Raw genomic sequence first — 15,380 nt, 5'->3', positions numbered from 1 at the left:
TTTGGGTTAAGCCACGCGGTAGTTTTATGACAATATTTTCGTTATTAATGACTAGAATTTTGCCATAAAACTATTGAATAAGTGTAGAAAGTTAAGAGTTATAATTGCCAACTCGCAAGCATTCTCTCTGCATTCATCAGGCAACAGATCACCGAGCCACTGAGCCACATGTCGTGCACACGTGTTGTTGACAGAGTGGATTCTGGACTTGATGTTGCCTATGGTGAGGTCCGAAGACTCGCCTGACCTCATGCACATCACCTGCAAGTTCCTGTACATAATCTCCAAGGTATTGATTCTCATGGACCCACTGCCCTCTGGATATGTAACCTTCTCATGCACCATTGCCTCACTGGTGGGCTGCTATGATTTATTGGCATTTCAGCCGCAGTGCACGTGCCTCTCCTGGGTAAATAAGCGGAACAATAATGCTTAAAAACGTGTTGGTGCATGCAGTCCTCTGAATAGGACTCCATCTAGCGGTGGAGAATGTGACTGCTTCAGCGGAAGCATTGGGTAAATCAAAGCTTGGAATTCAGCTTGTGCAAGCTGGGTGACCAATGTAATGGACATGATTAGAATTATTGTGAATAAATTAGATAATTTGGTTTTCCTCTTGGGCATTGGCTAATACCATGTCCATGCACTGCTAATATCCTGAGTTCAAATCCAGGCTAACTCACGATTACACCAAGTGTAGCGAGTTAGTCATCTCAGCTCGGTCATAAATAACTGCACTAAAAACAAATTGCGTTCAAAATATTTTGCACTTGCCAATATTAAGTTTGTTTGCCACGATTGACACCTGGGTAGTATGGTGAGAGAAGATGCAGCACCTCCAGTGTCAAAATTAGCCAATTGAATATGGATCGCAGAAGTATTTCTGTGATATCCCCTTCCAGGGGAAATATTTTAACGTGGGGTGGTGCACTACTTTACGTGAGCGTTTCTAATGGAAAATTCTCTGTCTCATGGCATGACACTCCTAAGCACAATTTTAATGTAGTTGAAATGTAACCGGAATTGAATGACTTAAGACAAACTTATTCCCCCCACCCCACCGCCCTCTCTGATTTATATAAACGCCTCAACTCTGGCTTCTCTCCCACTTCAGCAAAACATTTTCTTGCTGTGGTTGTCACACCTGGTGATGATTGCTTGTGTTGCAATCGAAACGCCGTGATTTAATTTATTTATTTTAATTTAATTTTTTCACCTAATTGACTTTACCGAAAGAACCAAAGAGTATGGATCCTTGCAGTCACGAAAACTTCAAATCTAGAATGACTTAAGACAAATGACCTAATTTGGAAAATGCATTTAGCAACATCACCCCTTGGTGGCAGACTATACCCATGTGCAGGTCGATGCTGTGTACACCTCGTGCCACAAATGGACAGCTGCCAGTGGGGGTGCCTCAGACTGAATTGCCGCAAGCAATTGTAATGTTTGAGATGGCAGCTCAAGTGAGATTGTTGTGCCAAGTGGATTAATGGTGGTGCTATGGATGAGATATCACAATGATGGTGAAGGTAACACGTGGAATCTAGCATGTTAACCCCGTGCCTCGGGGTTGCAGGTGCGCACCTACAAACCCTTCATCCGTTTGTTCCCGCACGAAGTGGCGGACTTTGAGCCAGTGCTGGCTCTGCTCGAGGCTCAAGACCCTATGGATCAGAAGGTGAGTTGGCACACAGACTCCCACCGTCCACGTTGAGATGCATATTTATTGGCCGTCTGTTGGCTTCAGCTTGTTTAATTTTTTGCTGTTGATCCAATTACACTGCAAGGGAAGTTACTGGCAAATTGTTAAACCACTTAGTTGTGATTCATTTCTTTGCATTTGCTTCCATTGAAGCTGATGATCATGTTCAACGCAGCATGGATAATATCACAGCCATTAGCAGTGCACTGCTGTGGAATCAGCAGCAGTTCGCAACCTGTGGTACGTGCGTGGCTCCGGTGGGGGGGGGGGTACGCGCGTGACACCATGAACCATGAGGTGGTCACGTGGGGTATGGGGTCCCTGAGCAGTGTTGATTCGCGTGTGTGCACTAGCAATTCTACAGCTATATACTTATCTGTTCCATGGCATTTGTAGAACCCATGTGTTCTCCGTATGCTCTAGTTTTTCACATTTATTGAGGTGTTATTTCAGGAGTACTAGATTAGTCTTCGCTCCCACAAACACATCTCTGCAGCTTTGCACATCCGGGGAATCTCAGCATTTCCTCTTGCCTTCACGGTGATGGTAAGTGACTCAGCATAAACTGTATAGTAGTGACTTCTTATTTATATGTAATGGAAAATAATAAATGTAATATTTAGTTGCTATTAAGTGGAAATTCTACATGTAAATTGGTCTTACCCAAAAATTTATTTTGAATCATGAGATTGGTTTCGAAGAATTGACATATTAAGTTACGCATGAATGAAATAAAAATGTAGTAATTGTGCAATCATTGAATAAAATTAAAAATAATCATTCGGATATGGGGCACGTCGGGGTAGCCCCGGACAATCGAGGAACCATTGTCTCTGGGCCCTGGTGTCATGTGCGTTGCAGACGTGGCAGACGCGATACATCTTGCTGCTGTGGCTCTCCATGCTATCGCTCATTCCCTTCGACCTGACGCGCTTCGACGGAGCGCTGCCCGGGGGCGTGAGCGGATCCGAGCGCAAACCCGTGATGGAGCGCGTCCTCGACGTCGCCAAGGTGCTTCCTCCGCCGCCAAAACGAAGCCATGCTCGTCGTTACTAAACAAGGCAGCGCTTAGCAATAATCATCATCATTTGCACTGAGTAGGCGCCTTTCACAGTGTCCCAAGGCACCATGCTTGACAAGTACAAGGATAATAGAGAAGGAGCCGGGTGCCAAAAATAAGAGCCATATTGAAGAGGACCTTTTTTTTTAAAGAGATGTGTTTCTACTCAGGGCTTAAAGATATTGACACTATTGGAACCTCCTTTGCCAGTAGCAAAATATGATAATTGTTTTTTTTACCCTTTTATCTGGTAACAAAACTGACACCTTTTTTACAAGGAGTCATGTTTGCATTGACCACTACCTGCGATCAGAATGCAAACAAAAACACAACTTTGATAATGTATGCACTGTCCTTGAAATGAATTGGTCCACACCCGAGACAGCTTTTCTTAGAGCCTAGTCTCACATGGTGTTGGACCAGATGACGCCAAAAGGCGCTCAACTCAAAGACAATGCACCATCAGAGTATGAGAGCTCGGGGATATCACCACTGTCGGAGAGCCACCATAGGCAGATCTTAAAGACATTGAAGGGGAATAAGATGGTATAACGAGCGATACGATGAGACGTTAGAAGTGAAGCTGAAAATAATCATATAATGGGGCTGATTTGTGACTCCAAAAAGTAAAAATTCTAGCCAATGCCACGCATTAGCTCCAGCCACAACCAGCACACCACATCCACCATACCTCCTCTGCTCGTCATACGGCACTTACTGCAGTCGTTGCTTGCAAACTTTATTTAAATTGACACTGTTTGGAACGACAGTCGTCGTGAGCTGTAGTTGTGTCCGCCTGTATTTCGGTTGTTTCGTCGGCTAATGGCTTTGTTTCCCCGTGCTTCTGGAGCAGACGTACCTCGTGGTGACAGATTCACCCAGAAATGCTGCCGCAACCCTCGTGGCAAAGTAAGTGGGTGGAATTGAGCGAGATATCCCAAATCCATCATGGGTACTTTAATTAACAAATCATTCTGAGTGACCGCCAGCCATACGTGGTGGTCCACTGTTAGGAGTACCGTATTCTCTCGATTAAAAAACGTGCTTTGTTTCCCTGCAGTTTAAAGCAAAAGTTAGGGTGCGTCTTGTAATTCAGAGAGTGCGTTTGTCTTCTGGAAAGACGCGTGCTAATCTAGACGTTCAAATCATCTTCCAGAAGACGCTTCTCCAACGCAATGTCGTATTAACCAGAGGACTCCACCAGCCGCTCAGCACACTGAATGTTTAACCCGGTCCAGGATTTTCTTAATTCTAGATTTGAAGCTTTCGTGACTGCAAGGATTCATACTCTTAGGTTTTTTGGTTAATGTCACGTAGGTAAAAAATAAATAATAAAAATAAATAATAGACCAATACTGCTGAAGTGATGCACCCCGAGAAGAGCGTATGGCTGGTGGGTTGTGTAAAACATGTTTTGTTATGGGGGGGGGAGAGGATGCACATTGTAGGATCATAGCGTTGGCCACCAGGTGGCAACATTTTGTAAGGTTTGGCTTTAGTGTGTGATGCTTAGAAATGGAGATGATTCCATATCACCCTTTGTGGCTCATTGAGCCAAAGTAATGGTCTCTAATATAATAAGTTGGACCTGAAGTATTTTTCAGGATTCTCTGAAGTTTAGATTAAATACATACGGTGTATATACAGTGCCGTGTACATGAGCGTTTTGAATATGAGAATACAACGCAAATTGCAGCCCTTTGCCAATCCACTGCTGGATTTAGACCGCACCAAGCCATGCCAGCTTTGGACATTGTTTAACCACACGTCACTCCCCTGATCGTCACTCCCCTGATCGGTGATGGTTGGTGAAATATAATATTGAAAGGTCTAAGCTGTTAATCATTAAATTAGTGACATTAGTGCGTTGTAAAAGTTTTCCAGATAAATTTACAGAACGGTCTTTATATGAGGTCATCCTTTTCTCACAGCATGTGCGTTTATATGTGTTACATATTTTAAAATAAATAATTTCCCACTACTGGCACACTAATGCCCAATTGCAGGTGAGGTGCTGAAGCCACCTTGTTACACAGGGACAGATGCCACTGGCGGTGCCCTTTCTAATGTTTGAGATGAGATGCGATGTAAGTGGCTGATTGCGTGTCAAGTGCTTTGAAACGCCCCAGCATAGAGGAGGGTGCCATATCAAAAACAACAACAAAAATCTAAACGTGTTTGTCAATACCACTGTGGCCACGTAAGGAAAAAATTATCTGAAAGGTGGCGTTTCCGGCAATGGCCCTTCTTCACGGCGCATCGGTGAACAAGTCGCCGTCGTTTGTCGTGACGCGATGATGTCGGTGGCGGCAGGTTTGTGACCCGACCGGACGTGAAGCAGAAACACCTCCCGCACTTCATGGATTGGAGCTTATCGGCACTAAGCAGCATTGAGATGGAGACCCTGCAGCAGGAGGCGAGGGCTGATGGCATGCTCCGCTCCCTGGTAGAGAGCACTTTTCTCGTCTCGCAACAGCACAACAATTGCACGCATCTTTACGGCGCTGTACAATTATTTTCGTTCTTGCATGCGATGGCAGCAATAGCTTCAGGAGCTATATTGCAATGTCGAGTTCTGCTGGCCGCGACAATAAGCGGGCTTCAGGATAGAGATTGTGTCGTTTTGCTGTTCCCTCTTCCGTATCTAGTTGTGCTGCAGTTTGTCGACTGTTGAAATCATCGATTCATCCATGAGATTGTTCTTGGATTATTTATTGGATAAATTAATGATTGGATTAATTACTTTAGATTCGTTTGATTTAATAAGCAGACTCCACGCACGGGACTGGTAGAAGCGCATTTCAAGTACAGGGTTGATATGCGTTGAGGATATCGTCGTCATTGCTCATCATCACCGCTCCACGCTGGCCGCCGATTACAATCGTTTTCATAAAAAAAATGTAATGTCTCTGATGAATGGGCTCAGCACTGAAAAATTATAAAAGGCACGATGATCGGCATATTTGTTTTAAAGTATACGCAAATTTGTGGGGTTTGTTTGGGATGAAAGTAACACGCCGATGTTAATTTTCTAAATCATCCATCAGAAAGCCAAACGAACGCAAATGCCCGGATGCTTGACCTTATGCGAAACTCGCACTCACCCATACACGCACGCACATGCACACGCACAACCGCCCCCTGCGCCTACCCTCTCTTAGAGCAGAGACTCCAACCCCTTAGGGCCGAATAAGAAGGGCAAGAGCTGAATTTGACACCTCTGCCAGAGCATGCAGTGCTGCAGGCGTGCGTAGACTGAGGCCATAACGTGTGCAAAAATACACCTGTCACATGGGAAAATGTACGATCACTCAAGGTGTCTCTGCAGAGGAAACAGAAGGGTGGCCCTGGCAGTTTTGCATCTCAACGCGTGTTTTGTTTGAGACCTTGGCGATCGCCGTGACCGTGAGCTCACTCGCAGCCTACCAGTAGGCCGCCGTGCTTTAGCGCCGGGCTGCAGCGCGTGGTGACAGTGGCATGTGCGCAAGCAAAAAACAATCAAGTTGATAGACGGAGATGTTTGTTTTTCAAAACTTTGGGCTTTGATAATTACTTTTCGTTCTCCTTACGGAGGCCTGACAGAGTGTGTGAAAAAGCCAAGCACGCAATAGTCGGTGCTTGCGAATGCCTTCGGGGGATCTTTAACGTCTACTGTGAAGTACACGGCGTGTAGTGCAGTACTATTACAGTTATTACACCCGCAGTAATAATGAGGCTGGCCGCTGGATTCAAGCTGTGAACCTCTACAATAAATAAGCGGCGATCGCACTACCACGAGGCCATGTCACCCGCCTACCAACCAACAAGGTGCACAGTATTGTGGTATCCTCCCATGGTCCCTGGCATGGTGCATATTTGATCCCAGCAGGTCTTATTTTAAGAAGTGGCTCTGGACTGGCATTGAGCCCAGCAACATTGAACTCTATATAATTAGCAACCGGATTTGTGGCAAGTCAGTTCATGTCAGACACGACTTATATCTCGTGAATTAAATGCTCCAGAGTTCATGACAAAATTGACATGTGAAACCTTGGCACGGATCCTTAAGCATGAGGCGCTTCGTTGATTGATCTCTTTCTTGATTATAATCGATACTTACGCTCACGATATCTGCACCAAAGTGCGTCCGTAAGTATATCACTGTATATGCAATTCAACACGTTTAATGTGCAAGTGATCGGGCTCGTAGAATGGACGAGACATTAAAAAAGACAGAACGTGCAAAACGGATGGCGCAAATGAGACATAAAAGCGTCGATTCTTGACCCAGGTTCATGACCGAGAATCGTGACAATCGATCCGTGGATGGATGGGGAGGTGGGTCGTGACATACTTGCTCAGCATCGTGACTCGCAGGCATCACGTAGGCCGTTCGCATATCTCAGAGAGGCTGGGGGAAAGGTGAATTAGGGCTGCAGAGAAATGCTAGAAAGACTTTGAAATGACGTGGAAATTTATCATTTTGTGCGTTGCTATTTTATTTTTTTGGACGGGTCCCTCTTGGTTGTGCGCTCCCTGGGGGCTGTGATATTGACGCAGCAGCGATGTCAGCAGCACTTTGCCCTCACCTCCAGCGAGATGACACACACACCCATCGCACCAAACCCTCCACCTCTACCCGCATTCTCCTCCATGCGCAATCTTCACAGCTGTAAATGTGTCACGGGCGCTATTAATCACTCGCTACAAAGAAGTCCCCAATTTGACAATCCAGGGATCAGCGAGCAATGATGAATCGATTTGCCATTTAAACGTAAGACTATTTAAAACTTCACATTACACACCTATCATTTTGGATGAAAAGCCCCCTCGTGCGTACGAGTTGTTTTGATTTTTGGTGGCTTTTTTTGATCAGAGTAAGAACATTTCTCATTTTAATGGTTTTTTTTCATTATTTGAAGTTCAGCCAGAGTGAACATTATTGATTCCTGCTAATGATGAGTTGTGGTTTTTCAGCAACTCTGCGTGTGTCCATAATGACATGGGACGGGTTCCCCAGCTAGGACAATTCAGCACCCATTAGAATAGTTTGAAAGGACACCCGTCCGTGAGAAGGTTTTAGTCGAGATCGCAAAGAGAGCAGCGAGGCCATTGCCTGTTTGAGGAACCCGTCGCTGTGTCTCGCTGGTGGCCGGGTCACGTGACCCATGCTGCGAGCCGTCATCCCATGGCCAGTCTCCCAGCGGGGAAGACTTGAGAGTCTGCTTTGTGTTTGCGAGTCACAGTTCATGAGGCAAGAGTGGTACTTTCCCCCAATGGGAGGGAGTTAGGTTGTCTCAGGACACGGTCGGGTTGATTAATGGATCTGTCTCCGAAAGTTCGAAAAATGATTAATGTTTCTCTCAATCGGGGCGCGTATTGACGGTTAATACGCCCACAGTATTAACCAGGGTGGACGCGAGTTTCGATCCGTGAACCTTTACGACAAGCGGCGAGCGCGCTCCTCGCCGGGCCGTGTCGCCACTCATGTGAAGTCTCTGTCAGCGTGTGACAGCTTGGAAATGAGATTATAACGCGAACGTGGCGCGTCATCTCGTAATTGGTCACTCTGAACAATCCACGGCGACTTCTGCATTGTGAGCGCTCTCTTTTGATTGACAAATTTTTTTTCTACCCGCATTATGAAATTTGTCAGTCAGACATGTTCAGGCTGACTGAACTTAGATGTCACCTCGTCTTCCAATTATTATTTTACCTTAAAAAGTAGCATGACTAGGTTTGCACGGAGTCACTTATGAGTGATTAAACCTGAAGGGCCCTTCTGAAATTCGCACATTTCGATTCTCGTGCTATTTATGCCATAAACTATGCGGGTGTTTTTCATTATTTTTGTTCGATAGCCTTTTTATGTTTTGTCTTTTCTGCCAATTTATGCCAAATGTGCTCTCGTTGTCATGAGCAGTGCCATCCCACGTGTCAAAAACCAGGACTTTTAAAACAATCTTCAAGTGACCTTGGGGGACACACACTTCCCCGCAAGCCCTGCCATGTGATTGTCACGTGGCGGTCAAACTGATTTTTTATTTCCATATTCGGCCAAATCCAACTGCAAAAACCAAATGTAATATGATGGGGTTTTTTGCGTTCAATCATCGGTGACTGCACTAAGACCATCAATTCGTTGTTTGTGAGAACCCATTTTTTATCATGGGTGGCTGCCCAGATTTAAACCCAGGATCTCAGCCGGTGCTGACTTTGACCTCTGAACCACCTCCCGCATGAAAGTCTGTTGGCGGTATGGTTCATGTTTATGGCGGGGTGCTGTGCTTCCTGTGGCCACCTTACGTTATATATTTTGAGACATCCTGCGTTTTTTTTCAGGCCCAGATGTTCAAGCATGGAAAAAGAGACGATTTTCTACCGCACGGTGAGCACAAGATAAAAGAATATCAAAACGAGTTGTTGAGGACACCTTTATACTTCCTTTTGCTTCCACAGCCGAGGAAAGTCTTCATTCTGCATAACGTGTGTATGTTGAACTTATTTCGCACCATACATAGTCAACCATGCAAATCTGAGATGCATGATGGGGCCACTCATGATGCAACCTCCCCCCCCAACCCGCAATGACGACCATGGCGAAGTATGGTCTGATAACAACTGCAATGGACACGGCGTCAATTATTATTTGATCATAACGGGTGAGCAGGGCCGTGGGCTATACGGCTTTATCAACGCCACTGCAGCCACCGCTTCACTTACAACCGCGCGACCATTGCTGTCTCCCGTAGCGTCGGTGGTGCTGCGGTGCGTGGTGAAGTGCGGCCTGTTGGAGGCGAGCAACACGCACCTGCGCAAGCTCTCCATCAAGCTGGTGCAGCGCATCGGACTCACCTTCCTCAAGCCCAAGCTGGCCGCGTGGCGGTGAGCGCTCGCACGAAGACAAAGATCCCCCGTGTAGCCTGAACAGACTGTTGGGGCAAGTGCTGTTACCGAGCACCTGTGAAGGCCGCCACGGCACAGCAGGGGGTGGGTGGCCAACACCACGCCCGGTCGCCTTTGGTCTCCCCAGTGGCGATGTTTACACACCGCATTGGGTACTCATTTGAGGCTTAGTCAACCTAGGGGAGGCCCAAGACCGGTTCAGATCATTGTCACTGGTGTTGGCCGAGAGCGGAAATCGAACTCGGGTCGCCGGCTTCATAGCGCAGCGTGCTAACCACTGCGCCACCGCTCCCCACACACGCGCACAATGTTACCTACATACTCTTAGGTTTTTTCGGTAAAGTCACGTAGGTAAAATATATTAGTCTAGTTTCTTTGCGTAGAAATCATCACGTGTAACTTTTAATACCAAAGACCAAAGCGTGACCCCACTAAGATCGATGCGAAATTGGCGTGTTTGGATGCTTATTGGTTTAGTGATGTCACTGGAGACTTCAGCGCACCGGGGAAGACCAAAAACGGTGATTGGTTGTACACGCATGGTCAAAATATTTATGGAGTTCACTGATTGGCTGACCTGATAACGGCAGAACGAATCCCACAGACTAGGATTAGGCTCGCAACTAAACCAAAACGATGCTGAGCGTACTAACATCGGCGGACGCGTTCCGGCGGCGCTCGCGACGCAGGTACCAGCGCGGCAGCCGCTCGCTGTTGGACAACCTGCAGGCGCCAGGGCAGCAGCAGCAGCAGCAACAGAGCCCCCTCATCGTCTCATCGCAGGCCTCCGCGGCACCCCGAGCCAATGACGGCGACGACGGCGACGATGAGGATGACGACATTCCGGAAGAGATGGAGGGGATCATCGGTACGAGAGCGAACTGCGCGTGCCGTGCATGTCGGGAGTCACCTAAACTGTTTTCATCCAAGTCTTAAGAAAATGCAAGCTATATTTTGACAATTTATATCCGCCGTTTCGCTGGCGATGACATCCAGATTCATCAGAGTTGTTAACGAGAACTCGGCTCAATCCGCGATGCACAGCACGTGAAGCCGCGAGATGATGTCGGGTGTCGTGACATCATTGGGGATGGGGGGTGGCGTTGGCAGGGTGCAGATGCCAAAACTCATCCTTGTACCGCTGGTTTTAATCTCTCAAGTTTTGGGAAACCCTTTGATAAATGTGTCCGTGTTGCTTTCGGATTGTGGTCCCCACTCGCAGCACAACAACTTTATACGAAAGGTCAAAGCTAATGCTTTAACACTTTCAACATTAGTCGGAAAGTGTTTTTTGTCTATTTTTTTTCAATTACCACGGTGACTTACAACGCCACCATGCCCACCTAACAAACATGCCCATTTGTTATTTTGTGAAAAAAAATGTTTTACACGGCCTGCAGTCGAGGGCGGGGGGTACCGCCCCATCTGAGACGCTCACAAATAATTGTCCCTTTTGGCAAGCGACTCGGAATGTCTCCGTTTGTCCGGCGGCGACACGAGACGGAGCGGCTGACAAGGCGTTTCCTCGCGGTGGCGGCGCCCGAGTGCAGTGGCCTCTTGAGGTCCCCGACGCCCCGGGGCAAAGCGCTCGATTGCCCCTCTGACGGACACTTGCTTGCCACTAATGGTTGTCAGCGTGGCGGGGGAGGTCGGGCGGGTGGGGGCGCCCCGAGTGGCGGGCCCGGGACCGTCATTCACGTGGCCTTGACGTGTCCCGGGGCCACGAGTTGGTCACGCGAGCCTGCCAGCCCGGCCCGGGAAACCGGTCGGGGCGGCCGCCGCGTCCCGAAATACGCACGTCCACCGCGGCGTCCGAGCCCCGTGCGGCGGCGCTGTGCGGCCGCGAGGGTGACGGCTGCCGCGCTCGCTCGCAGCAGCATCGGGAGCAGCGGCGCGTCGACGCTCGTTGAATTAAAAGCGGATTATGACTTCACGACTGACTGCGCTCGAGGGTCCGGTGTTAGCCGAGAGCTTTTCCTCTGCGTCAGTGTGGGCGGCTTCTTTTTGTTGTCTTCGTCTTCTCCAAATTCATTGCACTGATGACTCAGAAGGGCAAATCGTCGCTTTTGCCGTGAATTTTCTTCCCGAGGAATTTTCACACAGCGCTGACATCAAACAACTCGTGGGGTTTGTCGCGGTCAGCGCTGCCTTGCTCTCCGCCGTGTTTGCGGCGCGATGTCCGACGTTTCGCCCCGCGCACCGGGACCGCGAAACGTTCTGGGCGTAGTGTGGGGCGACGCTCGCTCCAGCTCCGTCCCGCACGGATATTTGTTTGTGGAAGGCAAGTTAAAATTGCGTGAAGTGAATTCGCTGCCGCTCTTCGTGAAAACCGTGACGGTCTCGTGGACGAGCTTTGAAGGTGGCCATACGAGCGACCTCCGCGAGTGTGGGAGCCACACGACCGCTCCCATTGGAGACCGTATCTGCATTCACGCGTCCCCCCGTCCACACAGCAGCGAGGGTCGATGGGAAACCCTGCTGCTGCGTCTTCCCCTCATGGCTAATTGTGAACAAAGCCTTGCGGCAGGCCGCTTGTGAGAAATCAGTTGCGCCGCAGGCTATACACGGTCTAAAATTGGCGGGAAATTCCGAGCCGTGGCCTTGAAAATACTCACCGCAAGTTTCAATTGGAATGTGCATGTAGACAGTGATGCGCCTCCAGAAGATTCGCATCCATCGCCGTCTGCAGGACATTTCTAGTCCCATTTGTTTCCAGTTCTGTGTTGTGCTCATTGACACGTTGGCCCCCGGCAGGGCCTTTGTGGAGATTTCAACGACGCGCAGTAAAGGTTTTCACTTGGTCCCCACCGCACCCTTGACCTGTTGCTGTTTTGTGAACGGCAGCAAAGCATCGGCCCTCTCTGTAAGTTGGCCGTGAATTGCGCCCGCACTCGTTAAAATAATAATAGCACTAGCCGATAGAATTGTTGCACCTTTCACACATTCAAAAACCCATTCGGCTTCAGTGCGACAATGTTACCTCCCCGAAAACATCTCCACATGTTAAACAATCTGCACCGCCTAACTAGAATTGCATAGGTTTTTTTGTAAACTACCTGCCTACAGCTAATAGGCATCAAGAACTTCGGCTTGTGAAAAGGTGTGTTGCTTTGATGTCATCTTAAGAGAGAGACAGCAGAGATTGTCATTTTGACAGTAAGTAGTCCACACGTCTTATGCCACTGAAAGTTGTTTAAATATCAAATAAGCGAAATGTCTGTCGGCAACCTTTACCGGAATACTTCCAATTTGGTCGATTCCTCCATCATCAGATCCCCTCAGAGTTTTAGTGCCGACGATGGCGCTTGCCTCTCGTCTCGTGGCTCGGTTTATTTTGTGACCTTTGCCGATAATCTGACCGCGTTGATTGTCAAGTCAGCGCACACAATCTTACGTTCACCTTCGGTAACCTACGAGCTTATTCTAAATGCGTCGCTCGCCACAACAACCGATCACGTGCACCTTCGTGCCTACTCACCGGGCGCGTTCGCTACTCCTCCGCTCCACGTTCCCCCCCCCCCCCAATCGAGCTCTTGTTATCCTGCGGCCTCCCGGCACGTTTGTGCTTCGCCCAGTCGGAGTGGAGTGTACGTGTGGTGTTGTGTACAGGTGGCTCAGCGGTACACCGAGACGCTAGCAACGGGAAGGTTGTGAGTTCAAATTCCGGTTGGGAGTGACTCAGTCCATTGTCCCTCCATGGTTGTTAAAAATTAATAGCACTCTGTATGTAATTCGTCAGTGGTTATCCTGCAGGTAGACTCATCCCTGCCATGGGAATGTGGAGTTTCCCACCACCGGCTCGGGGCTGTAAAAGAGAGATGAACACCATGGTGTCAACACTCATTGAGCAAGATGTCAAACTTTACTTTTTTTTTATCAGTCCGATTCTGGATGAAGGCCAACATGTCGATGATAGGGGTGGTTGAAATGTACTTCACCATACCGGTCAGTGTGGGTGGGTATAGGTAGATTCAGATATCCATGGCCAGGAATCAAAGTCCGGTTCTCAGTGCGGTGTTTTCCAAATGAAAAATATTAAACTGGAAATTTCTCAATTGGGATTGTACATACGGATCATCGCCCTCTAACTACGAAAACTTGGCAGGACCCTCTTGAAAAAGAGTCACGAGACAAGCAGTATCACAACAGTAATATAATAACAACAGTAATATAATAACAACAGTAATATAACAACAATGTCAATATAATAACAATGCCAATATAATAATGGTTCGCCGCACTTGTCGGGAGCTTCTTCGGGAAACTGAAGAAGTTTACAGCACGTGCGGCAACACTTCGGACGCCACGGAGCGAGATGGCCGGACAACACAGCTACTCCAACCGGACAACATAGCTACTCCAACCGGACAACACAGCTACTCCAACCAGACAACATAGCTACTCCAACCGGACAACATAGCTACTCCAACGGGAGCACACGTCGCACGCGCTGCAGGGCCGTGTAGGCGCCGCCACGAAGCCCTCCCTAGGAGCGCCACGCGAGGCGTTGGTCGAGCCTCGCCAGGAACACGCGGCGCGTCGCCGCTGCCCGGCAGAGACGCTCGCGGGGTTCACTTGTGGTGCGACGGCGCCGCTACGGTGCCGCTACGGTGCCACTACGGTGCCGCTACGGTGCCGCTACGGTGCCGCTACGGTGCCACTACGGTGCCACTACGGTGCCACTGGGGTGCCACTACGGTGCCACTACGGTGCCACTACGGTGCCGCTACGGTGCCACTACGGTGCCGCTACGGTGCCACTACGGTGCCGCTACGGTGCCACTACGGTGCCGGTACGGTGCCGCTACGGTGCCACTACGGTGCCGCTACGGTGCCGCTACGGTGCCACTACGGTGCCGCTACGGTGCCGCTACGGTGCCGCTACGGTGCCACTACGGTGCCACTACGGTGCCGCTACGGTGCCGCTACGGTGCCGCGACGGTGTTGCGCGCTCACGCAAGCGGCTGTTTTTCGATGAGCCGGCGTTTTTTTTTCTTTCTGCCGCCACAGTCAGAGCTGCCATTTCACTTCAGTGATTGCCCCCGTCGCAATGTAATTGTCTGTAATGGACTTGGCCTTTTCTCTTCACGTGGAGCACAATCGTTTTGATTTCCCCGGAATGTAAACTAACTTGACAGCCCTAAGACACGTTACATTTCCAGTGACATTTGCGAATGCTTTGGGTGACGTGACCAGTGGCGTTATGAAGATATCCTCATCTGGTTTGGAAAGAAAAAATAATGAAACGCATGCTTGTGCTGGGCTCTCTGTCACTACCATTGTTTGCCGGAATCCATCTGGTGGGGCGCCGTTTGCTTGCCGTCATAGCACGACTCCAGGACATTTTCAGATTTTTGGCAACCGCGTGATGACGCTGGCGGTGTTAACTACCAGTGAGGCGTCTCGTACCCAGTTGTTAAATGCGGTGCTGTTGAAGCGGTGATCAACTTGGCCGTGTTGCTTCATCGTGTGGCAACTCGACTATTTGGCTGCGTCGGGTGGTGGAGGGTTCACGACACAATATTTTAGTTTCGCGATCCAACCCAAAAACCCAATTACGCCATCATAACGTCGATCGCGAAAAGCCTGCTTCGTGTTAGAAATGTGGATTTACACGTCGGTTAAATAATCGCACTCCTCTCCGGCATGTGCTTTGCAGAGCATCTGCTGTCTGGCTTGAAAGACAAGAACACCATTGTTAGGTGGTCGGCTGCCAAAGGGTGAGTTTTGA

At 48.8% G+C, this 15,380-nt stretch overlaps 1 protein-coding gene across 1 annotated transcript in view; it reads left to right on the top strand.

The window, feature by feature from the left end:
* Positions 1-15,380, top strand: part of TBCD (tubulin folding cofactor D) — a 119,023-nt gene that overhangs the window by 2,989 nt on the left and 100,654 nt on the right. The window contains exons 3-11 of the mRNA XM_078605216.1: positions 195-289; positions 1,580-1,681; positions 2,567-2,716; positions 3,619-3,674; positions 5,079-5,211; positions 9,087-9,132; positions 9,497-9,629; positions 10,340-10,518; positions 15,309-15,369. Coding sequence (XP_078461342.1) covers positions 195-289; positions 1,580-1,681; positions 2,567-2,716; positions 3,619-3,674; positions 5,079-5,211; positions 9,087-9,132; positions 9,497-9,629; positions 10,340-10,518; positions 15,309-15,369 — 955 coding nt within the window. The remainder of the gene's footprint in view (positions 1-194; positions 290-1,579; positions 1,682-2,566; positions 2,717-3,618; positions 3,675-5,078; positions 5,212-9,086; positions 9,133-9,496; positions 9,630-10,339; positions 10,519-15,308; positions 15,370-15,380) is intronic.

The sequence above is a fragment of the Lampetra planeri genome, chromosome 23 (genome assembly GCF_965212315.1).
Source record: "Lampetra planeri chromosome 23, kcLamPlan1.2.h2, whole genome shotgun sequence".
Classification (NCBI taxonomy): Eukaryota; Metazoa; Chordata; class Hyperoartia; order Petromyzontiformes; family Petromyzontidae; genus Lampetra; species Lampetra planeri.
This window is presented reverse-complemented; position numbering and strand designations above follow the sequence as displayed.